Raw genomic sequence first — 26,792 nt, 5'->3', positions numbered from 1 at the left:
TTTAAAGTAACTTGATACATTCCTATTCTGGAAAAGTACCTGGAAATAATCTACATCAAGGGGGATTGTTTGTTGTCTTCCAATTGAACGGAATAAGATTTCAGGCTTGATGCATTCCCCTCCCTCCTCCACCACCATTTCTCTCCCCACCCTCACTCCTTATCATGTTGTTAACGATGATCTCACTCTCCGGAGAGCTTTTCAAGCCAGTACACAATAAACTAAAGAGAACGAGAACCAACCCCAAAGGCTGAATGATCTACGATGTCAGAATGAACCAAACACAAGATCTCTTCAAATATTTAATCAGTTTGGAGACCTCTGCCTTCCAACCCAGTTGTGTAAAAATTCTTAAAAAAGCATGATGAAGGGGTCCTCAAAACGTTGGGCTAAAATGGAGAGGAGACTGGGTTTGGGAAGACAGAACAGAACATGTGCCTTAAGGTCTTTTGAAGGAATTCTACCGCGGATTAAAAAAAAAAATACTCAAATGAACAAGAAAAGATTAAACAGTTATACAGATTTAAGGACAACTAAAACTTCTTTTATGGCTGAAAATACCAGACATGGCTTTGAAATAGACTCTTTAAAAACCCTTAGATCCTGCTGTGGTTTCTTTCCATAGCCTTCTCTGTACATGCAAGAAGCAAGCTAGCTACACCCAGCATCCCCAGGAGCATTTTGGGCCTTGGCAAAGAAGCAATCAGCGAGAGATAGAAAGAAGGCCTGGAGGAGGTGCGAGGAAGCGGTTCACAGTTTTTGAACGTGCACTCAGACCCCAGCCAACCTAATCTATTTTCTTTGAAAAATATGGAAATAAACTGAAGGCCTTGAAAAATCACCGTCGATCTCAGGTTAGGGTGCCAATGATAAAGCTTTTTGATAACTGTGTCATAGCAACTGGGGAAGCATGTCCTTCAAAGTGATGGGGTTTATAATAATACAGGCGTGGTCGGGACTCGGGGCTGACTCCCCAGGAGACGTTCAGCAGGAAGGGCGTCACGTCTTTCTCGCTCTCATTCTCTCTCTGGTTTCTTTGCTTCTCCTGTCCCTTGGTGCTGTTGAGAGGCAGTGTCAGAGGCTCCAGCCCAGGGCTCAGAATGGGTACTGAGACACGTATATCCGCAGTCGGATCACGGAGCTGCCTCTGAAGTTGATGACGGTGTTGACGGTGATCATTTCCAAGTCCAGCTGTACGTCCCGGGGCCCTTTGATGGGGCGTGTCATCACCAGGGTGGCACTGATGGGGCCTGTTTGCTGTGGACGGAACCGGGGATACCAGTTAGAGAAAAGTCTGACTGGCTTAAGGAACCAGGGTGAGCTTGACCCCAGAAGCTGTTGAACAACGGCAGAGAGGGTGAGGAAAGCTGTCCGTCAGGAGACGTGGCCCCTGGGACAGTCACCAAAGCAGAAGGCCAGGCGGTCTGGCCACAGCCGGCCTCTGCAGCCCCAGTCGGGGCGCTCCTCCTTGCCCACTGCTGGCGGACAGCCACTCCTCCATGCCACGCTCTCCCCCCGCCTCTGAGCGTGCTCCTCCTGGCTTCTCCCTGCTGGCCCTTCAGGTCTCACCTGAACTATCACCTCCTCGGAGGAGCTTCTGTGCTTTCCCCAGTCTAATTCAGGTCCCTATGACCCTCTGCCAGGGCACCCTCTACTTCGCCCAGGAAGGAAGGTATTCGTTACCGTGTGCCATCGTCCACCCTATTTACTTGGTCCACACTAGACTACGAACTCTGTAAGAGCAAGGACCGGGGGCAGGTTTTCCACCCCTGAACCGCCCCCCCCAGCACCCAGCATGGTGTCTAGCATGTGGTAAGTGTTCAGTGACTGTATCTTGAGTGAAAGAATGAATAATTGTCCAAACTAACTACGTGACTCAGGGCTGTCACTTCACGTCTCTGTGCCTCCTCTCTAAAATGAGGGTTTGTACCAGATCAGTAGTTCCCGAGTAAACAGCTCCAAAGCACCTGGGACACTTTTTAAACTAACAATTCCAGGGGCCAATTCCAAGATTTTCTGCTTCAGTGGATTTTTCGATGATGCCCGGAGAAGTGTGACTTGTTTACCAGCCTCCAGGTGGTTCTGAGCGGAGCCCCTGCTGCAGGTCCCAGCTGGGCACTCTGCACTCACCTACAGCTTCACCACTCTGTGACCCTATCGCTGTGGTCCTGATAACTTCATGTGAGCTTTCTTCCTCCTCTGAATCTTTTTCTAAAGCTTTCAAGGAGGTAAGGAGAGAGGACTGACATAATTGAGCTTCCGCCATGTGTGAGGCGCTCTTCCGGCCACTTTTATGTGTATGTGCTTATTTAATCCCCGTAAAAGCTCTGAGAGTCCTGGCTACTCAAAGTGTGGTCCCTGGACCAGCAGCGTCAGCATCATCAGGGTGCTTATGAGAAATGCAGGCTCCCAGGCCCCCCTAGGACCTACTGAGCCAGAATCTGGAGCTTAACACAACCTGCAGGTGATTCATGCGACATTAACAATTGAAAGGTGCTCATCTAAAAGCACAGGACCCAGGCTGGGGAACCTAACTGCCATACTAAAGGTATGTCTCATTATTTCTTTTTTTCACTGTTCCTTGTGAACTGAGGCGCCATGAGTTAAGTCATTGCTTAGGGTCACTAGACCAGTCAGGGGCAGAGACAAGGGATACCATTCCGGTGCTTTTGTCTGACCCCAAACCCCAGGCCTTTTTTACTGCACAACAATTATCAGAAAAGACTGATGTGTGTTTTACTTCTTCCTAGCACTGCCCTGAAGGACAGATGCTCGGGGGTCAGTGTAACGGCCAGAGAGTGGGTCCCTGGAAAGGAAATAGCACAAGGGAACAGGGCATGCTGGATAATCACTTCCTACAAGCTGCAGAGTCCAATGCTGTGCCCAGAAACTGAAAGCAACAAGCTCTGCAAAATCAAGAAACTTGGCTTGTTTAAAGCCACGCCAGGCATCTTATCTGTCTCCTTGAAGGGAGGGCTCCCCATAAAGTTCTGGACATCGCCAAGAGCTGCCACAGGTAGGACAAGGGTGGGGCAGGCAGACAGGTGCCACCCAGGGGGTGGGACCTCCCCTGTCCTCTGGGCTATCAGCAGCTTTACAGCCAGGCCATTTCCTCTTGGCATCAGCTCCCTCCATTCCCGTCAGCATCTGCGCAATTGACACCCTCTCATGCAGAGGATCGCTAGCACTTCCTTGTCAACTCTTGCAAAACCTCGGAGCCCTGGGCCAGGACTTCAGAGGGTACAGCCAAACGGGGAAATGCCCAGGACATTTACATATACAAATATCTCACCAGCTTTCGCTGTTTGCATGAACAAAGGCCAGGAGCTGAGGACCCTGAGCTGACGGCAGGCCTCTGGAGGGAGAGCTGCAGAGGCTGGGACGGGGAATGGAACAGCTGGAAACTTCCCAGTTATCCCTTTCTGTCCTTGTAAATGTCTCCAGAGTGTGACAGCATCGTTGCCTCTCCTATTTGGAAGTAATCTTAGAGCTCAGACAGTCTGATCCCCACCAGGGTCAGATCTACAGCAGCCTGAGAAAGGCCTGCCCACAAGCACACGGAGGACTCAGGTGCCTGCCAAGAGAGCTAAGGACCGACATCTCCACTCTTCACTGGGCTTTTAGGGCAGAGCCAGGGCATTAATGAAATAGGCCTCCCAAGAGGCTCTCGTCATTGGTGGACTTGGTGGTCACTGGTACAAAATGAGGATGGTGACGGTGATGGTGGTTGATACTAGGCATTTGGTTATGACCTTGCATACATCCCTTATTTAATCCTCATAACCCTACAAAGTAAGTAGGTTAAGTACACTAGCACATGGTACTAGAGCATCTGACTCCAAAAATCAAGCTTCTAGCCACGAAGCTGTACGATAAGGTCTCAAGTATCTCTCAGTTTCCTGACGTCCCATGGCACTTACTCTAGTTGAGAATCACTCCTTTGCACTGTAAATGTTTGCCTGGTTGTTTTCCCCTCCCTACCATAGTGTGGATTCCTGGGGGCAGAGGCACATCCTGTTTGTCCCTACACTCTCAATGCCTGACTCAGAGCTGCATATGCAGCGGTGCTGAATTAACCTCCATGACAGAAGAAGGAGTGAGTGACTGAATGCCTGTGAAGCTGCCCGCATGGGAGTAGCTTACAAACAGCCCACCCGCTGTCTGGCTGTCTGTCTTCGTGGCCCTGCTCCTACACACGCTCGGGTCTGTTCTGAGTCAACTCACGGGATGGCATTGTCTGACACGGGGCAAGCAGCCGGGCCACAGCAAGTCAGCTTCCCTTGGCCCGGCCACGTGATCCCCGTGCACTTGGCCACAGTCTGTACCCTGTGACCGTGCTCCTTCTTCTGGCCCTACTTGTGTCCCTAAGTCACCTGGCCAAAGCCAATCACCAGTCCTCCGTCCAGGGCTCAGTGTGAGACAGATTGCCAACGGGGCTCATGAAAGGGACATGTGCCTGCGTATGCACCTGTGCATTTGTGTGCACGTGAGTGTGTGCACACGTGTGCATACCTGTACCTATGCATACAAGCAAGTGTGTGCATGTGAGTGTGTGTGTGCATGAGAGAGTGTGTGTGCATGAGTGAGTGTGCATTTGGTGGGTGTGGCTGTGCATACCTGTGTGTGTGTGTGTGCACACGTGTGCATGCATGTGTGGGTTGGTATGCATGTGGCTTGCCTGCTGTGTAAAATGAAGCTCTTCCCAGGTGCTCGTAATACAGTCAGTGACTCTCAGGGTGGCAGAGCCTGAAGAGCCATCAAGCCCCACCCCTCATGGGATGCTGTAGTCCCTTGAGCATCTCTGACCTCCCCAGGGCCCAGCAGCCCACAAACTCTTAACAACAGTAGCAGCAGCAGCAGAAACGACGCTATCGATACAATCATAACTAATGCTTATTGGACACTTTCTATTGTGATTAGATGTTAAGGTAGACTTTTCTTGTTATCTCAATCTCGGCTGAGACCCCAAAGCTAGAAAAGTAGGTGAAAATACCCTGCATCCTAAAGAGAAATGTGAGAGTATGTACAGATACTGGTGGCAGACTGCCTGGGTTCGAATCCTGCTCTGGGGCTTCCAGGCTGTGAGATCCGGCAAGTTACTTCGCCTCTCTGTGCCCCAGCGCTCTCATCTGTAAAGTCGGGAAGGTCAAGCAGGCCCCAGAGCACAGGATTGTGGTGAAGATGAAAGGAGTGACACATGGAAAGTACTTGGCGTATGTCCACACCGTACAGGATTTGCTGCCAGTGCTGTCTGTGTAGTTCCTGTTGCTGTTGTTATACGATGTAAGTGTACTAAACACACTTACCAGCCCCAAAATCAAGCAAGAGGGGCTTTCACTGTGGGTCCCTTGACATGAAAGGAAGCAGAGAGCAGCACCGGACTTTCCTGGAGAAGTCTAGGGAAGAGAGCCCCAGAGCTGCCCTGCACCACGGGGAGGAGACGGGGCTGCAGGGGAGCTGGCTGCGGGTGTCCTGAAGGCCCAGTGTAAGGTCTGCCCGCCAGGGTGAGGCAACACCCACACACACAGACTTTCTGAGAGAGAGGTTTGCGGTGACAAGCGGCCAACTAGAGGCTCTCGCCCACATCTGGGAATGGTCAGTGCAAAGTCAGTCCTCAGGGAAATCTCCAAAGAACCCACAAAGCATCCCATGAAAGCAAGAGCATTTGGGCTCTGCCCCAGAGACAGCAAGAAGGCCTGCCTACAATGGCAACAATCGAGTAAGACCCCATCCCTCCTAACCACTCCCCTTCCACCATCTGTATCCCCAAAACCCTGGAGGAGGAGCCAGAGCAGCACGGTCAGTGGGGGGAGGGGAAGAGGAAGGCAGTACAGAGGCCAAGCTGGCGGGGGTTGGGGGGGGCGGGGTGGAACTTTACACTGAAGGAGAGACTGGGCAGTTGAAGTTTCCACGTAAAGCAGCTGGGACTTCTGATATGGGAAAAAAGACAATTCAATAGTAACTGAAAGTGCCTGCGAATCTGATGGGACCCACCTGAGAGCTCATCCAGGTGTGTGCAGGTTCAAGACCGCAGAGTGAGAAAAAGAAAGTTATTGAATGTTCCATCCTGCTGGTTTGATAAAAACAGCCGTTCTGTGCTCCAGGCACTGCGCTAAGTAGATGATCTCATCCAATCCTAAAGTAGATACTGTCATTATCCCCTCTTTACAGATGAGGAAACTGAGGCTCAGAGAAGTTAGGTAACCTGCCCAAGGTCATACGGTTGGTAAGTTATAGAATGCCAACGAGGCAGGTCAGCCTGTCTCCAGAGCCGACATTGGAATGACTCCGTGGGGCCTCCTGAGGAGGGCACTGCAGCTTTGCACAGCTTGGAAAGGGAAAGCCCTGCTTCCTCCAACAGATTTCTGTCTTCCTGGCCCCATGCCCTGTGGCTTCACAGGGCCCCTACACCGAGCCTGTTTTCTCTTCCCAGGGGCAGCCTTCGAGATCTTTCCAGCCAGGATCCACCTCCCCATCCCTAAGTTCCTTCAGCCATTCCCAGGGCAGGTCTATGTTCCCTCATCCCCTTCGTGTCCTGACATCCTCATCTGAATAAATACTAAAGAATTAGAGCTCTTCTCAATGTTCTCAGAGAGAGAGCAAACCACATACAGCTCAAAGTTTTGTGAGTTTCAAGGGTCCCCTAGTCGCTGTGACAATCCAGGCACTAGAGGAAGCTCCCAGGAAGGGGCCCTCCCACGTGTTCACTCCACCTGTAGAAGAAGACAGTCTTCTTCCCACCCCTCCCACCGCCCCCCACCCCCACCCCACCATTGCGGGGTAGCTCTTACAAGTCAGCCTCACAGGGAACATTTGGGTCTAGGGGATTTTAGGAGGTGGTGACCTGGGAGTGAAATCTTGCCAAGACAAGGCCGCTTCCTGCAGATCTTCTAGTCTGCTGGGTGGGGGAGGGGGGTAACCTGAAGCAGGTAATGTGGGTGATGGTATTTTAAATCCCCAAGAGGGGCATCTCTGTGCCCTGTGATTGGGACCCGCTGTGTCTGTACAGATGACAGAGGCCAGATTGGAGAATCCTGGTGGGCTAGGCTTATGCTCGGGGGGGGGTGTGGGGGTGCGTCGGTGGGTGGAAAGCCCCCAGAGGCTCAGGCAGGTGGGCTGTGCTGGGTGGCCATGGCTTACGGGTTTGGAGAAAGGACTGACAGAGGCGCAGCTCAACTTTTTCATCTTGAGAAGTTCCCCTACCCTCAACTCATTCCATCTTCTCCCAAAGCCCTTGACCTCACTACACTGATCTACAGAGGCTGGGTCTGCAGGTGTGTTATCACACATGACCCAGCCCTGTAGGGTCTTGCCAAAAACGTATTAGTGAGGAAACAGGCCCGATACCAACTCCTGGGGCCTTTTCTAATCTGTTCTAATCCTGCTTCTGAGACCTCTCTGTTTTCAGACAGTCCCAGCACCAGAGGCAAGGACTGGAAGATTCTGCCAGGGGCTGGGGAGAGGGCAGGGAAAGAGCTCAGGTATGTGGTTCCCTCACAGGCCAGTGGGCTGTGTCCCATGAAAGTGTGTAAACTTCTGAGTATAACGCCCCACAGCGACCCCGGAAGACCACATACTGTATTCGTTAGTAATGCAGATTCCTAGGCTGAATCATGGCCCCCAAAAGTATCAGGTCTTAATCCCTGGAACCTGTAAATGTTACCTTATAAGGAAAAGGGATCTTTGCAGACATGATTAAGTTAAGGATCTGGACATGGGGAGATTATCCTGGATTACCTGGATAGGCCCTAAATCCAATCACGTGTCAATTCGAAGAGACAGAGGGAGATTTGATACCCACAGAAGAGGAGGAGGCTCAGTCACAACGTGACAAAGGATGCAGAGATTGGAGTGAGTGATGTGGTCACAAGCCAAGAAATGCTGGCAGTCACCAGAAACTGGAAGAGATAAGGAGTGGATCCTCCCCTGGAGCCTCCAGAAGGAGCATGGCCCTGCTGACATCTTGATTCCAGGGCAGTGAGAATGATTTCAGACTTTTGGCTTCCAGAATAAATTTCTGTTGTCTTAAGCCACCAAGTTAATGGCAATCTGTTACAGCAGCCACTGGAAACTGATACACTAGGCCTTAGCCACCATCTTCTGAAATAGATTCTCTAGAGAGGACGCTCTGGAATTCATTTTTTCAACAAGTACCCAAATTCACACTGAAATGTGAAAAACATCGCTCTAAGCCAGGGGGCTCTAAAGACAGGTGATCACCCCGGAGGTTGCAGGAGATGAAGCTCAATAATAGAAATGGTACAGTATTGGGTGTATGTAATTTACAGAGAAGCAAATATATTTTAGGATGTGTGCTCTAACTTTTTTTCCCGATACGGATAAGCTGGTGCTGTCCAATCAAACTTTCTATGATGACAGAATTATTCTATATCTGAGCTAATACAGCAGCCACGTGTGGCTACTGAGCCCTTGAAATGTGGATAGTGCAACAGAAGAACCTAATTTTTAATTTACTTCATTTTCATTAGTTTAAATTTAAAGAGCCACGCGGCTACTGTGTTGGACAACGCAGGTTAGAGCCCACTTCTGTGAGGAATGCCTTTAAGTTCACTGCCATGTATGTGCCATGAGAGCAGGGATTCAGGACTGTTTTGTTCACTAGAAGTCCTTCTAGTTTCTAGAAGTCTATAGTAGGTACTTGATGAGTATTTGTCAAATGAGTGGATGGAAAAGATGGATATGTGAATTCCTCTCCCACAGGATTGCAGGAGGAATCTGAAGAAGAATATACATATGTAGATAGATACAGATACAGGTATAGATATATCTATATAAATATAACTGAATCACTTTGCTGTACACCTGAAACTAACACAACATTGTAAATTAACCATACTACAATTTTTTTTTAAATGGTTAAAAAAAAAAAAAAAGAAGAATTCAGGAGGAAAGAGACCTACAATTGCATCTTGGCCTGATTTCTCATTGCAGTTGAGGATTCTGAGGCTCACAGAGGAGAAGCAACTTTCGCAAGACCACACAGAAAGTGAGAGGAACCAGGACATTGGAGTCCTGACTCGCATTCACTTCCCTCTCCTGTCTTTACACCTGCCCCTCCTGGCTCCACTCTGGCCTATTTCTAGAAGCATGCTCCAGGCTAGACAACAGAACACCTTGTTGAAGATGGTGACCATCACTCAGCACCCCCTCTTACCCGCATATAGAATTCTCTGCCCTCATTCCCAGACTTGATCTGGAAAATGTAATAAGCCCCGGGGTAGCGGGTCGTTGCTTGCATTTGGAAGATATCAGCAGGAACAGAGCGTCCAGACACCACGTCCATATCCCGGTACAAGATGGTGAAGGGCTGGTCTCTGCAGCCAGGATTCTCAGCGGGACACATACAGCGGCTGTCGGAAAGGGAAATCATGTGAGAACTCGGGAAATCCTTTCCAGATGCTGGATGTACCTACTTCCTTGTTTAAAACACTGAAAAGGAGGCCACCGCATTTTTACCATCCAAATGCTGTAACTGTAGAGGCTCTCTACTCCCAGCTCCGGTCTAAAAGCTCTCTAGCATGTAGGTGAGCTCCCTGTTTCCTAGAGAATGGCCTGTTCTGGCCAGTCAGCTATTCTTGCTACTAGAGCATAAACCTGAGATGTCTGGTTTTCAGAACACTGGGGACATCCTCTAATGCACTTCACATTTGTCACATATTTAGTCAGAAAAATGTGCTGCATAGGCCTTCACTTCCCCAGCCATGCATACTCACTGAGAGATTTTAAAAGTGAGAAAGTACATTAGACTGACAGGTCTTGAGTGGTCCCTCTACATTTTCTATTGCACTTACCCCAGTCTGTGTGGAATATAATTCAATATTTTCTTTCTCTAAACAAGCACTCAGAACTCACTATGTATAAGATACAATATTAGGACATGACTTTAAGATGTTAGGATATTAATTGCAACAATAAATAAGATCCTGATCTTAAATTCACTCTCTAACAGGTGAAATAAATCACAGACACAAATATCTCTAATACAAAGCATCTAATTTGAAACACTAGTAATAGCATTATCATAGTATGAAGTTGACTCATTACCAAGGTATGCCTGTTATAGACACCCCTTGATTTATCCGTAAGCACCCCCATCTCTCACCTCATCCCTGAGACACCCCCTAGGGGGTCAGAGTGCATAACAAGATGAGAACATCTGTTGATCTATGCCTTGGTGGCCAAAACTGGGAGTAAGCCTTGCTGTGCTTCTGTCACTTTCCCTAACTTCCAATCTATCTTCAAAACCTAGCAGTTCTACTTCTAAAATGTAGTCCAAATCCAACCACTCCATCTCCACTGTCAGTGCACTGTCTCACTCACTGTCTCACCTGGACCTCTGTGACGGCCTCCTGTGATGGAGTAGAGGGCGCCCCCACTCCAGTCTGTTACACCACAGGCAGAGTGCCCCTTGTGGAACATAAATCAGATTATGTCTCTATCCTACTTCAAGGTTCTACGGTGGCACCCATCGCAACTTGGACAAAAACGACACACCCATTTTAGCCTCTAAAACCTCATGGGGTCTGGTCTCTGTCAGTTTCTCTAACCTCCTCTTGGGTCACCGTCCATGTCATTCATGAGGCTGCAGTTTCTTCCGGTCCCTGAAGACATCAAGGTCGCTCTTGTCTCACAGTCTTTGCACACACTGTTCCCTTTGCTCATCCACCTCTGTTAACATCGACTCACCTTTCCATTCCAGCCCAAGGGTCATTTCCTCGGAGGGGCCTTCAGATTCCCCAGGCTAGACCAGGTCCAGCCTAGTCTTTTATTTTGTAAATTTCTGTTCTTCCTGTTCACAGCCCCTATTACCATCTATGATCATGGATTGATTATATGACAATTTGTTTACTGTCTTCTCCTCCACTAGCATAAGAGCAAACACCACAGCACCTGGGAGCAGATGTGGCACAGAACAGGAGCTCAACTAACATTTCATAAGCGAATGTATAAAAAGAATTTTTAAAGTTTTGTTTTTTAAGGCTCCATCAAAATATCCAAGTCAAAATGTCCCGGGTGCCAAAATGGCTGCATTAAAATGTCACGTGTCACACAGAAAAGAATTGTTTCCTAAAAGAAGCTTGGAGGAGGGAGAGATGGCTCCTAGCTGAAGAGGATCACAGATAGCTGGGAGAGGTGACACTGGAGCTCAGATCTGAAAGATGGGGCAAATCTGTCCATGTGGCAATGGCAGGAATGCCTTCCATATGACAGAAAATGTGCGCATGGAAGCCAGAAGGCTGGACATTCTGCGGCATGGGTGAAGGTGAGAGCAGGTCCTGTTCAGGTTGGCAGGAGTGCAGGACACCTGAACGAGGAAATGAGCTGGATGGGGGTGGCTGGAGTGAAACTGGAATGGGGCCTGGAGACAGGGAGTCTCCCAGCGTTCTCAGTGGCTAGTTGGGGACCTCGCCAGTAACACCAGCTCAGTGCTGCAAGCTGCACCGGGTCAGGTCCCCACCACAGACAAGAGTGGCCTGGAGAAACCCAGGGAGAACCAGGAATGGGAGCTGATGAGGGCAGCCTGAAGCTCTGCTCTGCTCCAAAGGGCCCTGGAACCAGAAATCAAAGAACCCTATTCTAAAGGCTACTTAGAAGCACAGCTCTTAGCAACAAGTGAAGACGTCTCTAAGGGACCAGCCTGTCCCTGCTTTGTCCTCTTCTGTCCAGCTTTTGATCAGAGCAGGAAGCACACTGGTAAGCTGTGGATTTCTCTTAGAAACTGCATCCCTAGAGGGCATGAATGATAGGCACGTCCATTCATCTCTTTGTCTCCAGTGGGAGGGCTGGGCGATGCTCAGGGCGTTTGACTGGAAGAGAGAAGGGCAGAAGACACCCCTGCATGTGTGCATGTGAGTGTGTGTGTGTGTGCACGCACGTGCACGTGGGCTGAGGAGGAACTCAGATGGTTAAATAGGAGCTAAAGAGAAGGAAAAGGAATTCCTAATACACCAGGGGCAGAAAAACACTGTCCTAGGGCATTCACCTTGTAGAGGTTGTCTTCAATTTTTTTCTCTCCTCAACGCTAATATTTGCCATCTGGTGACTTTGTAAAATCACTATTGTGGGACTTCCCTGGTGGTGCAGTGGTTAAGAATCCGCCTGCCAATGCAGGTTTGATTCCTGGTCCAGGAAGATCCCAGAGGCCACAGAGCAACTAAGCCCACGTGCCACAACTACTGAGCCTGCGTTCTAGAGCCTGCGAGCCACAACTACTGAGCCCATGTGCCACAACTACTGAGCCTGTGTGCTGCAACTACTGAAGCCCGCGTGCCTAGAGCCCGTGCTCTGCAACAAGAGAAGCCACCGCAATGAGAAGCCCGCGCACCGCCACTAGAGAAAGCCCGCGCGCAGCAACAAAAACCCAACTCAACCAAAAATAAATAAATAAATTTTAAAAATCACTATTGTGACATCAAAAACTTGATTAGAGCAAGCTAGGTAACCTCGGTTATTGAGAACTCTCTAGCGACCTCTCTAACCCCTCACTACTTCCAGCAAGGTCCAGGGAGACTGGAAGCATCTGTTTCACCTGGGGGCTTTGTCTGCAAGGCTGAGTCTCGCATCACCCCAGGCCCACAGAATCAGAATCTCCCTGCTAACAAGATCCTGGGTGGTTCCTGTGCACGTGACCTTTGAGAAGTCCAGCTCTAAAAGACCCTGTGTATCCAGAACAAAGTCACTAAAGAGAAAAGGAGGTTCATGAACCCTGCCTCTCCTTTTGGTTAGCTTTCTAGAAAATCTTCATATAGCTCTGGCATGAGTGGGGGAGTGGTAGAGAACAGTGTGTGTGTGTGTGTGTGTGTGTGTGTGTGTGTGTTGTGTAGTAGGCACTAGGCCAGGTCTCCCAATGTCCTGGAGGTACACTCTCCTTTACACCACACTGGCAGCCTTCTGAACCAGGCCCCTCACCATGTTCCCATTTCCCAGGGGAAGCCATGACTTACTTATCGCTGATCCGCAGATAAGGCTCCTCGCAGCGGATGGGGTCAATGCACTTGAAGCCCCCTTGCAAGTTGTAGCAAGTCTGCTGCAGGATGCACGTGTGGTTTCTGTGCTCACACTCGTTGATGTCTAAAATGCACGGTAGACAAGAGGCTGAAGCCAGGCAGCACCTCCAAGGTGATGGTCACAGGCCAGATGGGTGGGAATGGGGGGGGGGCTGGCTGGGTCTTTCTATAGAGCTATGCTAGCCAATATGGCAGCCACTGGCCACACGTGGTCACTGAGCCCTTGAAATGTGGCTAGTCCAAACCGAGATGTGCTGTTAAGTGGAAACTATATACCAGATTTCGACGACTTAGTAAAACCAAAGAATGTGAAATATCTTATCAGTAATTTTTATATTGAGTACATAGTGGAATGGTAATATTTTGGATATATTGCATAAATAAAATATGTTCTTAAAATTAATTTTACCTGTTTCTTTTTACTGTTTTAATGTGACTAGGACATGTTACTAGGACATTTTAAATTACATATGTGGCTCACATTTGTAGCTCACAATATATTTCTACTGCCCGGCACTGCTGTGTGGAGAATTTTTGCTTAGTGTTTGGGTTAGGCAGGTTCAAGGAGCTGAAAATGAGTCTGCTACTCAGCTACCAGCCTCCTCCCCTTGCCCCAGCGAGTGGAGCATGGGAGGGAAATCATCTCAAACAGCCAATCTGGAGGAGACCCACCCCTTTCACAGCCTGGGGTCCTGACCCTTGGAGGGACACAGCAGTCAGAGGTGAGAGGTATCTCCAGCATCCATTCTCTAGGAAGTCAGTAGAGAAAAACTGACCAGGCTTCTCTCCAGAGGCCATGAGAAAACCTGCTCATGGACCAGGGCCAGGCCATAAGATGTCCTGGTCGGGTCTGGAGCAGTCCTCAGAGGGGCCGCAGAGATCTGCCTGGGAAGGCATGACCAGCCACCTGTATCTCCAGAGTTCATTCCAGAAGCAAGAGTGGCCTTGTCCTTTCTGAGGCCACAGGATGGATTGCAGGGCAGGAAGGCACCAGCCCAGGCATCCTGCCCAGAGCCTGCCACTCTGGGAGTCACCAGCACCCACTCACACCCTCACCTGTGCCACCTTCCCCGGGTAAAGGCATCCAGGTAACCCCCCCCCCCCCCGAGCCAGCCCCACCTCACACCTCCCCTCTGAACAGCCTTACCCTGGCAGCTTCGGTTGTCATCCAGCAGGATGTAGCCAGCTGGGCAGGAGCAGAAGTACGTGCCAGGCTGGTTCACACACTCATGTTGGCAGAGGAACTCAGAGAAGCTGCACTCGTCCATATCTGGGGGAGACAAGTTACACCTGCTGTTTATAATCACAGACTACCCAGGGATGGGAGCTTAGTGCTATTCCAGCTTTATTTATTCCAGCTTCCACACTCTCCTGACACATAGGATAGCTTTACTGCCAAGAAGTTGCCAATTCACTTCTTGAACACTTCTGATGATGGGGAGCTCACTACCTATCAAGGCTGCCCATTGATATTTGAACAGCTCTAATTGTTAGAAAATTCTCTCCTACATGGAGCTGAAATCTGTCTCCATCAAGCTTATAACACCCTTTGCCTCTGGCTCAGCTACATCTACTCATCACTGGCTCATTTTTGCTGTATAGGTGAATCCACCCTCCACCTCTGGAGGTGAGATTTGTTTGCCTGCTGGAGTTTTCTGGGTGCAGAGCTCTTCCCCCAGACCTAAAAACATTCGCTGGCCCCAGTCTTCCGAAAGGGCAACTTTACTAGTGCTAACTCCCCTCTAATCTCCTGCAAGTTGAGAAACAATATTATTCCTAAAATCACAACTAAAAGGGACATCTCCAGAAGGCCAGGCGGTGTGAATTATATTAAAACTTCAGGGACTTCCTTGGTGGTCCAGTGGTTAAGGCTTCGCCTTCCAATGCAGGGGGTACGGGTTTGATCCCTGGTCGGGGAGCTAAGATCCCACATGCCTCCCGGCCAAAAAACCAAAACATAAAACAGAAGCAATATTGTAACAAATTCAATAAAGCCTTTAGAAATGGTCCACATCAAAAAAGTCTTTTAAAAAAGCAAACAAAAAACCAACCAAACAAAAACAACTTCATTGTGTCCAAAAACCTCCTTGAAAGAGAAAACTAGAGCGGCATGGGGTGGCCCTCCTGCCTCAGGTGATCCCTGGGACGTGGGACCTGGCGCTGGGCCAGCTCTCCAGCCGCAGAGGTGGGGACGTGAAGGGGGAGCCACTGAACTTTTAGACTGTGGCCGCTGATGCAGAAGCGGGCGTTCCAGGAAAGCCAACTCTTCATCACACACAGCGTTTGGCAACAGAGCCCCCATTTGAGCCTCATGCGATAAGCACGCCAAAGAAAACATGTTTTTCTTTCATTTGTTGTTTCCCGAAAACTTGCTTTCTCTGTTTTCCCCATGTGACATGTCCTCGGATTGCTCTCTGGAATCACCCAGAGAGGGTGTCAGCGCACGTGAGGCTCCTTCTCCACCATCTGATAATTCCAGGTGTTACATGCCTGATGTCTCTCACATTCGAGAGGGAAAAACTCCTTCCCTTTTCTCCCAGGGGCCTTTGGGCGACAGGTTATGAGCCAGCAGAATTGGGAGGCTGATTTGAAAATTTAAGTGATAGTGAGGATGGGAGGGAGACGCAAGAGGGAGGAGATACGGGGATATATGTATAGCTGATTCACTTTGTTATAAAGCAGAAACTAACACAACACTGTAAAGCAATTATACTCCAATAAATATGTTAAAAAAAAAAAAATCACACTCAGTGAGTCAGATCTGCTCTGTCCTGCCCGCCTCCCGCTTCCCGGGAGCCTCAGAGAGTCTGGTCTTGGCTCCAGCCAACCTAACAGAGAGTGTCCTGCTTATTTCTGTTAAACTTGTAGATTCCATTCATACCTTTAGTAGAAGCAGTGGTAAAACCTGTCATTTCCTGAGAGCTCGCTATGTACCAAGCCCTGGGTTAGATGCTTTACATGCCTCATTTTATTTAATCCTCACCTCGGCCCTAGAAGGAGGTGCAATTACTAACCACACCTTACAGAGAGAAAACGGAGGCTCACAGAAGTTAGGTAACTTAACTAAATCTCCTGATACTGAGTAAGCAGGAAAGCTGGGATTTGAACCCAGCCAGAGGTCCTCCAGATCCTACACTCGTCAGCACAGTGCCATAATGTCTCCCTAAATGTAAATCATGCTCAGGACTTCAGACTGGTGGATCTGGGGAGTCCTAGGGTCGGGAAATCCCCTGAGCGGGGCTAGCCCCAGTGCAGATGGAGAGGGTAGCACCCACCTCCACCTAACAGACCTGCTCAGTTTATCTCGGTCACAATCCCCAGACGTTACTAAGGGCTGTGGCTCCATCCTCCACTTGAAATACAAAAGCTGAAATACAAGGCTGCTTCTGGCAGGGAGCCCACATGAGGCCATTTTCACGCATCCACATGAGAACCCACCATGGTTTCCAGGGTCAGCTCACTTAGCAAATCTCTAAGGGACACGGCTAGGAAGGGTCTGGGGCTGCACGGAGGGGCCCCACCAGCTGGGATAACACAGTGAAGGAAACAGTTCCTGGGGGTGAAACAAGCAGCACAGAAAGGCAGTAAGTAGGAGGGGATAGACAGCAAACTCCCTGAAAACATCCCTGCCTACTCTTGGGCCAGCCCTAAAGCCCGCAGTGGACAAGAAAGTGGGCATCGTGGTGAACGTGGAGAAGACGGCCATTTTGGTTAAAGTGAGTCAACTGAAAATCTTTGTCAAACCACCGAGGATGGCTTCTTGAAAAGCCAAAAGTCCCTTACACCTTCACTTAGAGAAAGTAAGTTAACACATAATGACACTCAGTTACCACAGCTCATTTAATCTATATGAGCACCCTGTGAAGCTGTTTGTTTGTTGGTTTGTTTTGTAACAAATGGGGAAACTGAGGCTCAGGCAGTGACTTGGCCAGGGAAAGTACTAAACAGGAGAACCAGACTTTGACCTTGGCTCCCTCTGACTCCGCAGTCGCTCTCCCATACCTCCTGCGCAGGAGGCCAGTAACCATCTGTGGATGGGCAGACAATTCTCCAGAAACGAATAATCCCATCTCATAAGGCTAAGCTTTCCACCTCTTAGTTCCTTGGCCCAGATTCCCCAAAGGAGTGCCATGCAGGAGGAAGGGGGGTGGGCGGTGAAATCTAGGAAGAAAGTAGCTTTTCATGACTGAGGGTATTTTATGGCTGTTTCTGGGACTGACATTTAATCGATCTAAGGCTCTCTGTAACTGCCTACTTTCGGCTCTGGCTTTCCTGGCCCTGGGGAGAAGTGCTCATTTGTTTCAGAGAATTCTGTCCCTAGAACACTCCGGTCCTACGTGAAGCTATTACACAAGTCCCATTCATGAAACCCTAGGATTAGGAAACTTTCCATTCTGGAGGACAGAAAGATTTTCACACCCTCGGGTATGGCCCACTCATTTTGAAAAATACTGGGAAGCATCATTAATTTGTACTGTGCTCGTTTACAATTCCTGATGATGCTAAAAGTGGATGGAACAGAGTTTAATTCAACATTTACAAAAAATAGGGAAAGAAAAGAAGGAAAAATTAAGCAAAGGTTGAGCTGTACATGGCTCTGTGCAGGATGCCACAGGAACAAATGTGAGTAAGATGCTGTCTCTATTCTCAAGGAGTTTACAAGAGTTTACACGTTTCTAAGAAAGTTATAATAGTGTCCATACGCTAGCTTGGGCAGAGTCATAGCTTCTTGGGCTTGGAAGGAATTTGCGAAAGGTCAACTGAGCCATCTATGTTTTCACAACAAATTAAGATTTTACTCATTCAACATCCAATCATTCATTAGTTGATTTGCAAACTAGTTATTGCATGCTCGCAGTGTGCCAGGCCTGGAGCTAGGCACTGATTGCAGAGATCTTAATAGTTTACATACACAGTCTCATTCATTCAACACTCCCCCTCCCAACCCTACCCTGTGAGACTTGCTCTTATTCCTGCTATTATTCTATTAGTACTATCTGCACTATCCCCAAGACTTGACTCAGTGCTGGGTGAGGACAGATAACTCAACCCCACATGCAATATTAGGCAACTCCTTTTCCTCTTCAACGTCATGTCAGACCCTAAAAGGTAGCTCCACTGATTTTTGCACTAAGGGTCAAATGACAAGGACATGGGACTGCACTCCACCTTTTGGGAAGTGACTCATCTCTGTTTTGTGTGGTTGTGACCCACTGCACTGGAAAATGTCCCAAACTGGAGATGTGTCTGGGAAATGAGAGGAAACACCTGTGAAGAAAGTCCCCGCCCCTGTGCCCCTAATACAGGTGGAAGCCTCCAACGCCAAGCCCATTACCACTGCAATGAACTCCATCATCCTCAAGTTCATATCCCGGGTCGCAGCGGCAGATGAAAGAGCCATAGGTGTTGACGCAGGTCTGCACGCAGGGGTTCTCAGTTGTACACTCGTTCACGTCTGTGGACAACCAAAGCACATCACTGACCATTCCCACAACAGAACATTTGTACTAACCAGGCAGTAAAATGCACCAGCAACAAAATTACTACCACTAGGAGACCAGATCCACAGGCACCAAGGATCTGCATCTAGGACCAATCAGATAGACAGCTCAGACCCCAAAGTGTTCATGGAAGAACCAGGGCCTCCATTTGTACGTCCCTTCTGGGGTTGCAAGCTGGGAAGGGTGGAAATGGCATGTATACTATCATATACATGTATACACATGTACACGTATACACCTTCGAGAAGTCCACTCTCCAAGGCTCACCAACAGGAATTTCTAGGCAACATCTGATCTTTCCCATCACCGATTGAATTCATCCCCAATTAGCTCTTCCCTCACCTCCATTGACTTTGAAGTTTCAGGTAAAGAGGTAAATAATCATGACAATTTAAATAATAACTCTATTCATTATTGCTGTGGACTGAATTGTGTCCCCTCCAAAATTCATATGCTGAAACCCTCACCCCCAAATGTGATGATATTTGGAGATGGGGCCTTTAGGAGGTGATTTAGGTTAAATGAACTCATAGGGTGGGGCCCTCATGATGGGATTAATGCCCCTATAAAAAAGAAGCACCAGAGAGCTTGCTCTTGTTCTTTCTGCCATGTGAGACATAGGGAGAAGGTGGCCACCTACAAGCCAGGAGGAGAAGCCTCACAAGCACCCGACCATGCTGGCACCTTAACCTTGGACTTTCAGCCTCCCCGCCTGTGAGAAAATAAATGTCTGTTGTTTAAGCCACCCAGCTTATGGTATTTTGTCATGGCAGCCTGAGCTGACTAAGACAGTTAGACAGAAATAATGTCACTGATTATTACAAAAGGATCTCACACTCACGGGATACTTACAGCCCTGTTTCAGGACCATCACCCCATGTTACAAGTTCAGTAGAATAAGGAGAAGACCACAAAGGGGCACAAGGAAACTTTAAGGAGTGATGGAATATTCATTATCTTGAGTTGGTGATGGTTTCATGGGGGTATACATAAGTCAAAGTGCGTGAAATCATGTACTTTTAAGAGTGCAGTTCATTTTACGTCAATTATACATCAACAAAGATGTTTACCTCTGTTTTGAGGTTGAGAGATGTGCCCAAGTCCCCAAGCTAACAAGGGCACAGTTGAAACTGGGACGTAAGTCAGTGGTCTTTCCACAATACCCAAGATTCATTCCGCACAGCTCGGAGAAGGGGGAGGGAAGGAGGGAGCCCCTTTGTACAATGGCATCAGCTGACCCGTTCTGAGCTCCCCCATCCCGCTGCCACGCTCCATAGGGCAATGACCAAAGTTCCAGCTGAGAGAATTTCTATCCCCTTCAAAGTCCAGGTTAACCTCTGAAGACTCTTAACAGAGATTTGAGGGCTTTCAGAGTAAAAGGTAAGTGGCTTAGAAAAAGAAAAAACAGATGGCCATGCATGGAGGGTCCAGTGAGATACCAGTCTCCGCTGGTGCCCAATGGGAGTCTAGAGGCTGTCCACCCAGGAGGCCAGGAAAATGTCGTGGTGCCAGGCCGTCGAGTGCAAGTTCAGGCAGAACAGCACTAATGAGCATTAAGGGCTGCAGTCCTCGGCTTCCGGCCGGATGCCTGCCATGCAAGGTGAATGAGCTTACGGCCCACCCGCTCACAGCTCTCAGCTGCTTGTGCTTCTGTCCCCTGGGGCCCTGGCCGCCCTCTCCTGCCATCCCTGGCACGCACACGTGCCCAAATGCCCTTCAGAGTCCTTTGGGAGCAGACCGCATCCCACTCCTACTTGCTGGACAGGAAGGCTGGACCCTTGGTCCTACACTCATCTCTGCAACCACCTAGCTGTGTGACTCTGGCCAAGTTGCTTAACCTTTCTGAGCCTCGATTTCCTCATCTGCCCTGCCTACCTCATAAGGTTATTGTTGGAGTTCAGTGAAATGAACAAATGTGACAATGCTTTGAAGAGGGAGGGCAAAGCACTCTTCCTTGCTTGAGGTGTTAGGAATACAAAAGCTCGCCGGAGTATGTAACATCCTGTGTTGCCACGGGCCCTGGTGATGCAATATCCCAGTGGCCAAGTGCCCAGTGTCCAGGCCTGGATGCCGTGCCTGCTGCTTTATCACACTGCTGGCCTTGGCACTGCCAGGTGTGTCAACTGTTCCTTGTCAAAGGCCAGTCCCTGAAGGACACATGGGCCTTTTGGCTCTTCTGCGCATGGCTGTTCCTTAGTGGGCGCTGGGGGAAAACCTGGGCTGGCAACTCGAGCATCCAGCCCTGGCACAGAGAAGCCTGCATCTGCTCTAAGCCGCTTATCACAGCAGCAAAGGAGCCAGGCGCCTGCTCCCTGCTCTATCAGCTCCCTCAACCTCCCAGCCCAGGCTCTGCTCTCAAAAGAAAATGAGTTCTCCTGGAGAGAGGAACACAGTCGAGACTTCTTGGAAAAAGCAGCAGAACCAACTTTGGAAGAGAGACTTAGAAAGAATCCAGGATCCAACTCTTTAACGCTGATGCCTTCCTGTTTACCCAATGATTTAGATACGATTAAACTAACGGAGACATAATATCCTCCAAGTAGCTGGCCAGGAGCCTGCCAGCCAGACCTCGAATGGTGTGACAAGGAAATGGATCCTGCAAAACCTGGTGACAGGCTCCAAACAAAGACCTCATTCTGAGTCTCCGGCGCTGCCTCCACCCTGGATGGGGCAGCTGCCAGGACCTGGAGGCCCGGGCAGCGGGCTGGGGGGCGGGGAGCTTGAGGCCAGGCAGGAATTGCACTGATTCTTGGGTCTTAAGTCCCCCACTCACTTCCTGAGCAGAAGAAGCCTTCAGATGGAAACTGCAATAGGCCTGGAACTTGTTTTTCTTACTTATCAGTATTTGAAGCGATCACGTGAAAGTCAGAAAATGCCTTTGTTTCTTTCATTCTGTTACTGCGGGGAATGCTGGGTTGTAGGGGAAGTTACCACCACCTCCGGACGCTCTGCTAAATAACAGGCCCTCCTAACACGGGTGAGGGGAAACTGTAAGGAGAGGCGTCAAAGTTGCCCGTGAAAACCCCGCGTAGAGTGTACCTGAATATTTTGCAATTCATCAAGAATCAGGAGCCCTCTCTCCTCATCTCTCTTTGGGCCTCAGGAATTGAACTCAGGCTATAGGACATGTGACAACATTTCTGGTTGGCCAAAAAAGCTGGCAAGGCTACTTGTGGACAGCAGATACATAGAGAGAAGCAAATCCATGAAATCATAAGCTCCCAGCTGGTGGATGACTGTGGTTCTAATTTCAGCAATACTCAGAGGACATTCTGACATGTTTCACATAACCTCAGTTAGGATCTCAGGTTTCCGTAAACAATGGGATGGGCAGGCAGTGACAATGAGTGGAAATACACTTTAACAACAGCGTTTCCCACCAACATAAACTGTCAGGCTCTGAAGAAGACAGCATCTAGGGTTTCACATTGTGTTCAAGCTATCATTCACATCACATACCTTGGCAAGACCTTCCATCCTCGTTGAGGGTGAAACCAGGGTTGCACGTGCAGGAATAAGATCCAGGAACATTCGCACACAGCTGCTGGCAGTAGCCATAGCGACATTCGTCAATGTCTGGAAACAGAATTGCAAGCGCGGTAAGATATTCTTCCTTCTCAATCACCGATGCCACCCCAGCATCACTACTGCAGTAGGATCAAAAAGGGAAGCACAGGGGAACTAACACAACAACAGCACCTACTAAGTGTCAGGGATGGTGACACCCTCTGGATTCCGGGCTCAGTCTCTCTACCATCCTCCCTGACCCATCTCAGTGCTATCAACACCTGAACCTATACTGAAAGTTGTAGAAGAAATTTCTGCTTAGAGCGGAACATTGGTCAAGATGGCCTCTAAGATTTTATACAAATCTAAGGTTTAACGCTAAGATTTATCCAACACCAAGAGTCACTCTAAGATCCTACTTAAGCGTGTCATTGCCCTGGAAAGGGACAAGTTGGCTTAAAGTGTAAGAGGAATCCATAGCCTGGCTCCTGTAGGCTCTTTGCCAGCTCCACTAATAATGAATATGTCCAGCTGTCAGGAACAAGAGTGAGTGTAGGCCAGGTCAGACTGGGTAGCACTGCGGTCTGGAGACCTATGAATCCAGGAACACAAGGATGCCGGAGTTGGCCTTGCATCTCCTCCTTGTAGCAGAGTGGACATAAAACTCTGGATAAACACTCCTCTTCCAAGCCATGATTGGCCTTTCCTGAGCAAGCAGCTATGTGGGTGAATGGTTCCTTCTAGCAGAGCCAGGCTGACATGTACCAGTCAACAGGGAGGCTGACGTCATTGGGAAAGCACTTCTCAATACCCCAAGCTGATGGGCTGACGGGCTGACAGCTGGAGAATTCACTCCTGCAGGATAGAGTGTTTCGAATGAAGCCTCCAGGTGGGGACCAAGTCTCACCTGACTATAGCTATAACTGGTCCTTATTTCATCCTCACCTCCCCCTAAACGTTCCCCCTCTGGTACCCCACTTCCTCTGGAACCAGGGTCCACCAAGGGCTCTGAAGGCCAGCTCAGAACTTGTCTCTGTGCCTGGTTTCCACCACCTACTGCCAAAAAGGACCCCATCTCCACCTCACTCATTGTTCAGCCCTCCTCAGAAACCGTGCCCTGCCCTTGTCATTCTGTTTTATCTCTGAGTCGCAGCTACTTCTAACCTGGCTCACCCCACTGCCCACCAAGTGCCACGCAGCTCCTGCTTATAAAGCACATTGACTTGTGCAGCTGCTGATCCTGACCTCTTACGTGGGTGCAGTTGGGCACGTCCCCAAGCCAGGGAGGCAGCAGGGGGAAAAGAGGGCATCTTCTGCCTAGGGGTACCTTGGAAGAAAGGCGATTCCCAGCCCCTTATTTTTCTGCAAAAGCAATGCCTCCAAAGTCGCACAGAGGGGGTGGTGGACGGCTATGGAATTTGCATTTTGAAAGAGAAAGAAGAGTTTGGCTGAGAGAAGGCATGAGTTTAGCCCATGCTGAGGAAAGGTCTTCACTTTGGATGTACAGTGTAAGCAGGCCATGCATGTAGCACCACGTCAGGCCTCCAGGAGCATCCCTCCCAAAGCTTCGTGCTCTGCGGAAGAGAACAACGCCCCTGGTAGAGGAATGTCCCAATTACTGCCCCCACTCAGATGGGGAGAGGTTTCCTGGCCCCAAGGTCTCTGTAATCTGGCCTGTATGTCCTGGTCACCTGGTTCTCTCTAGCACCTTCTTGTGGTGGAAAAAACTGGACTGAGAAACAGGAGACAGATTTTAGACCAACTCACTCTGACTTTGTCCAACACGTTCCTCTTCTTTGAGTCTCAGTTTCCAACTCTATAAAAGTTGGATGACATAATATCTAACATCCCTTCCAGCTCTGAAATTCTACATACTGACTTCCCATACAAATAATTCACACTGGTTTGCTTATGTTCAAATCAGTGGCATCAAATTTTCCATAATAGCTGAGGCTGGTTAAAATGCAAAGCAATCATCATATTTACAAATGTCCACGTGCAGCCAGCTCTTTGGTGCCTGCAAAGGAGAACCAAGTCAAGGCTAGGCTGGCTTGTCAGACCCCAGGACGCTTTGGACAGGGCTCTAGAGGAGACCTCAGCTCAGTCTCAATCAAGAAAGACCTGGAAAGAAGAACCTTTTTGTTTGTTTGTTTCCATGATGTTGTTTGGATTTGTTTCTCAGCTCCTCCAGGACTGACTTTCAGGAGACAGAATAGTGTCTTAGAGAATTTAAACTAGTAGGGCTTTTCCAAGAAAACAGCAAAGAAATCTCACCCTACAAAGGGAAAGTGAAGTGACAGCTAGAGATTGCTATGAATTCATTCACTTGGCTAAACCAAAAACTAGAGGAGAAGAAAGGAAAATAGCCCTCCAGTAAAAATAAACAGAGAGATCATATAGCCGATGCCAACTGCAAGGGACAAAATTCTCAATTGGTGCTGACTGACTCCTTAAAAAAAGACCACAGTTAGTGGGGTGGGCGTGGGGTGGGGGCTGTGATGGGGTATTAGGAGGAGATGATATTAGACCAGAATCCGCTGATCCACATTTGAGACTTGCGACATTTCCGTGACTAAGCAAGAATCCCCTTCTATTGGTATGATTTCTAATTGGGACAGAATAACCCTCATCTCTATCACTTCCTGCCTTGGTTATCAACTTCCTGAAGGCAGAAAGTCTAGGTAGAATCAAACATGAACCCTTAAAAAGTACTTTCATAAACTCTGATGACGACATGCAGTGATGTGGTGATGGTGACAACTGATTTTAAAGGGTGGTACTACGCATAAGCTCAACAGCCTTCTGCCTCCCCCACCCCCAGAGAAAAGCCCGCTGCCCTTAGACCACCAGCCATGCCCACATTTCACTATACCCAACACAAGCATTAACTCTCAAGAGTTTCTGTGTAGCCCACAGAGCTGTTACCTAAGCACTGGCCTTCGAGCAGCCAGTAGCCGTCAGTGCAGGAGCAGGTATACCCTCCTTCTGTGTTGATGCAAATCTGGGTAGGGTTGCACTGGTGGGAATCCGTTGCACACTCGTCCACATCTGTAACACAGACATGTTCCAAAGAATGTCACTTACATGTTTAGAGCCCTGCAGCCACTAGAGGTGCCAGCTGCTTGCTTGTCTGGCTGGGAGGCAGTTGATAATGTCCCTGGGTTATATCCAAGGAGACGGAAGCACCTCCCTAACAGGTACCACTAGGAGGCCCTGACCTTTTCGGAGGGGGCAGAGCTAATCTGCTCCCTGGAAATCCACAAGGGAAATGGCCAAAGAGAGAACACACATCCTTAAGCACGTTTCTGCCATCCTAGCCCATCATTCTCTGAAAGCAAGTTTGACCATTACTTGGTTTAGAAATGCATTTTGTATTAGGCTTACCCATTCACATATTAAACCGGTCTGTTGTGTACCTGCTGTGTGCACAGAGCTATGATAAATACCACTGAGAACATAACAGAAGAAAAAGAAACGTCCCTGGCCAGCAGAATGTTGTAGTCAAGTCACTTGACTGCATCCATGCGCGAAAATCTTTCAACGTAGAGCTCCTGCTGCTTCGTGAAGCTCCCCAGAGCCCTCCGGTCTTCCTCCCACGCCAGAGCGCCGAGGGCTGATCTCTTGCTGCCCGCTGCTGACACTGGGTTTCTCCAAGCTGCTGCGTCCCCATCTGCCTGCCATGACAGTGTGCAGGTACTTATGTCCAAGTCGGTTGGTCCCGTTTCCTTAGCTGGGATCTCAGAGCACAGAGACCAAGTTGTTTTCATGGCCACATTTCTCATCTGGTGTACACAGCACTCAGAACACTGTTTCAGCTGAAACGAATCCTTCTTCCCTTTCTCCCCACACTGCACTTTAGAAAGAGTGTTCAATCCTATAAGCGGTCCTCCTGACGCCACGCTCTCACTTTGACCTAAAGGACAAGACCCCCTAAACCTTTGGCTATGAAGGGATTCACCCAGCGCCCTGGATCCGCCTGGCCAGGTCCCGCCTCTCCTCATCACTCCTGCCCTCACCTGCCTGTACTTTAGGGCTCCTGCCTTTTGCCTCCTCCTCACTGCAGGCAGGGTTTGCTCATCTACCCCTTCTCCCCGCCTCTCCAGAACGGACCGTCGTGCCATTGGAAATAACATTAAAAACTGCACTTCACTGAGCCTGGGCAGTGCGCCCGACTCCTCATTTTTTCTCACAATCGCTCCATGCGGTGAGCTGGTGACCCCCACTTACAGATGGGAAAACAGTGAAGATGCTGAATCACCAAGGCCAGAGCCAAGTCCAGGCTTCCCCACCTGCCTGCCTCCCAACCCCCTCTGTGCAGGAGTGACGGAGGTCACACTGCGTGGAGCAGGCAGGTCAAGCAGAGGAGAGAGGGCTGAGCTTTTGCTGCCTTTTCCTGCCCCACCTGGAAAATTGTCTGCCTCTTGACATCACCGATGGAAGACTGTGGTGGGGCGGGGGGGCACCTAGGATTCCAAAGTGTAAGTTCCTTGGGTAGCACAGGTGTGCACTCAGGAAGCAAGCACAACTGGTCCAGTGAAACGTTCAGCCAGGTAAGTGATGGTCTCCAGGCTCCAAGCGACACCACCACAATCCACCACCACCGGCATCACGGGTCAACACCAACGACACTGGTCAGTTCCCATCCCACCCCCAATGACCAGGTGTCTGGGCATCGTGTGGAACCAGGCTCCAGCCCGCGAAACATGGGCCACCTCCAAGAACCCGCTTCCAGGGTGGCAGCAGCCTCTGCTCCAGC

At 49.3% G+C, this 26,792-nt stretch overlaps 1 protein-coding gene across 2 annotated transcripts in view; it reads right to left on the bottom strand.

The window, feature by feature from the left end:
- Positions 1-289: 289 nt before the first annotated feature.
- The window catches only part of FBLN5 (fibulin 5), an 84,348-nt gene continuing 57,845 nt past the window's right edge, over positions 290-26,792 (bottom strand). For both annotated transcript variants that reach the window (XM_068541486.1, XM_068541477.1), the window contains 7 exons: positions 24,962-25,084; positions 21,989-22,105; positions 18,364-18,483; positions 14,176-14,298; positions 12,966-13,092; positions 9,176-9,371; positions 290-1,257 (listed from right to left, as the gene is read on the bottom strand). In XM_068541486.1, the coding sequence (XP_068397587.1) occupies positions 1,096-1,257; positions 9,176-9,371; positions 12,966-13,092; positions 14,176-14,298; positions 18,364-18,483; positions 21,989-22,105; positions 24,962-25,084 (968 nt within the window). In that variant the 3' untranslated portion in view covers positions 290-1,095. The remainder of the gene's footprint in view (positions 1,258-9,175; positions 9,372-12,965; positions 13,093-14,175; positions 14,299-18,363; positions 18,484-21,988; positions 22,106-24,961; positions 25,085-26,792) is intronic.

Source organism: Eschrichtius robustus, chromosome 1 (assembly GCF_028021215.1).
Source record: "Eschrichtius robustus isolate mEscRob2 chromosome 1, mEscRob2.pri, whole genome shotgun sequence".
Lineage (NCBI taxonomy): Eukaryota > Metazoa > Chordata > Mammalia > Artiodactyla > Eschrichtiidae > Eschrichtius > Eschrichtius robustus.
The sequence above is the reverse complement of the archived record's forward strand: the minus strand, read 5'-3'. Positions and strand labels throughout refer to the sequence as shown.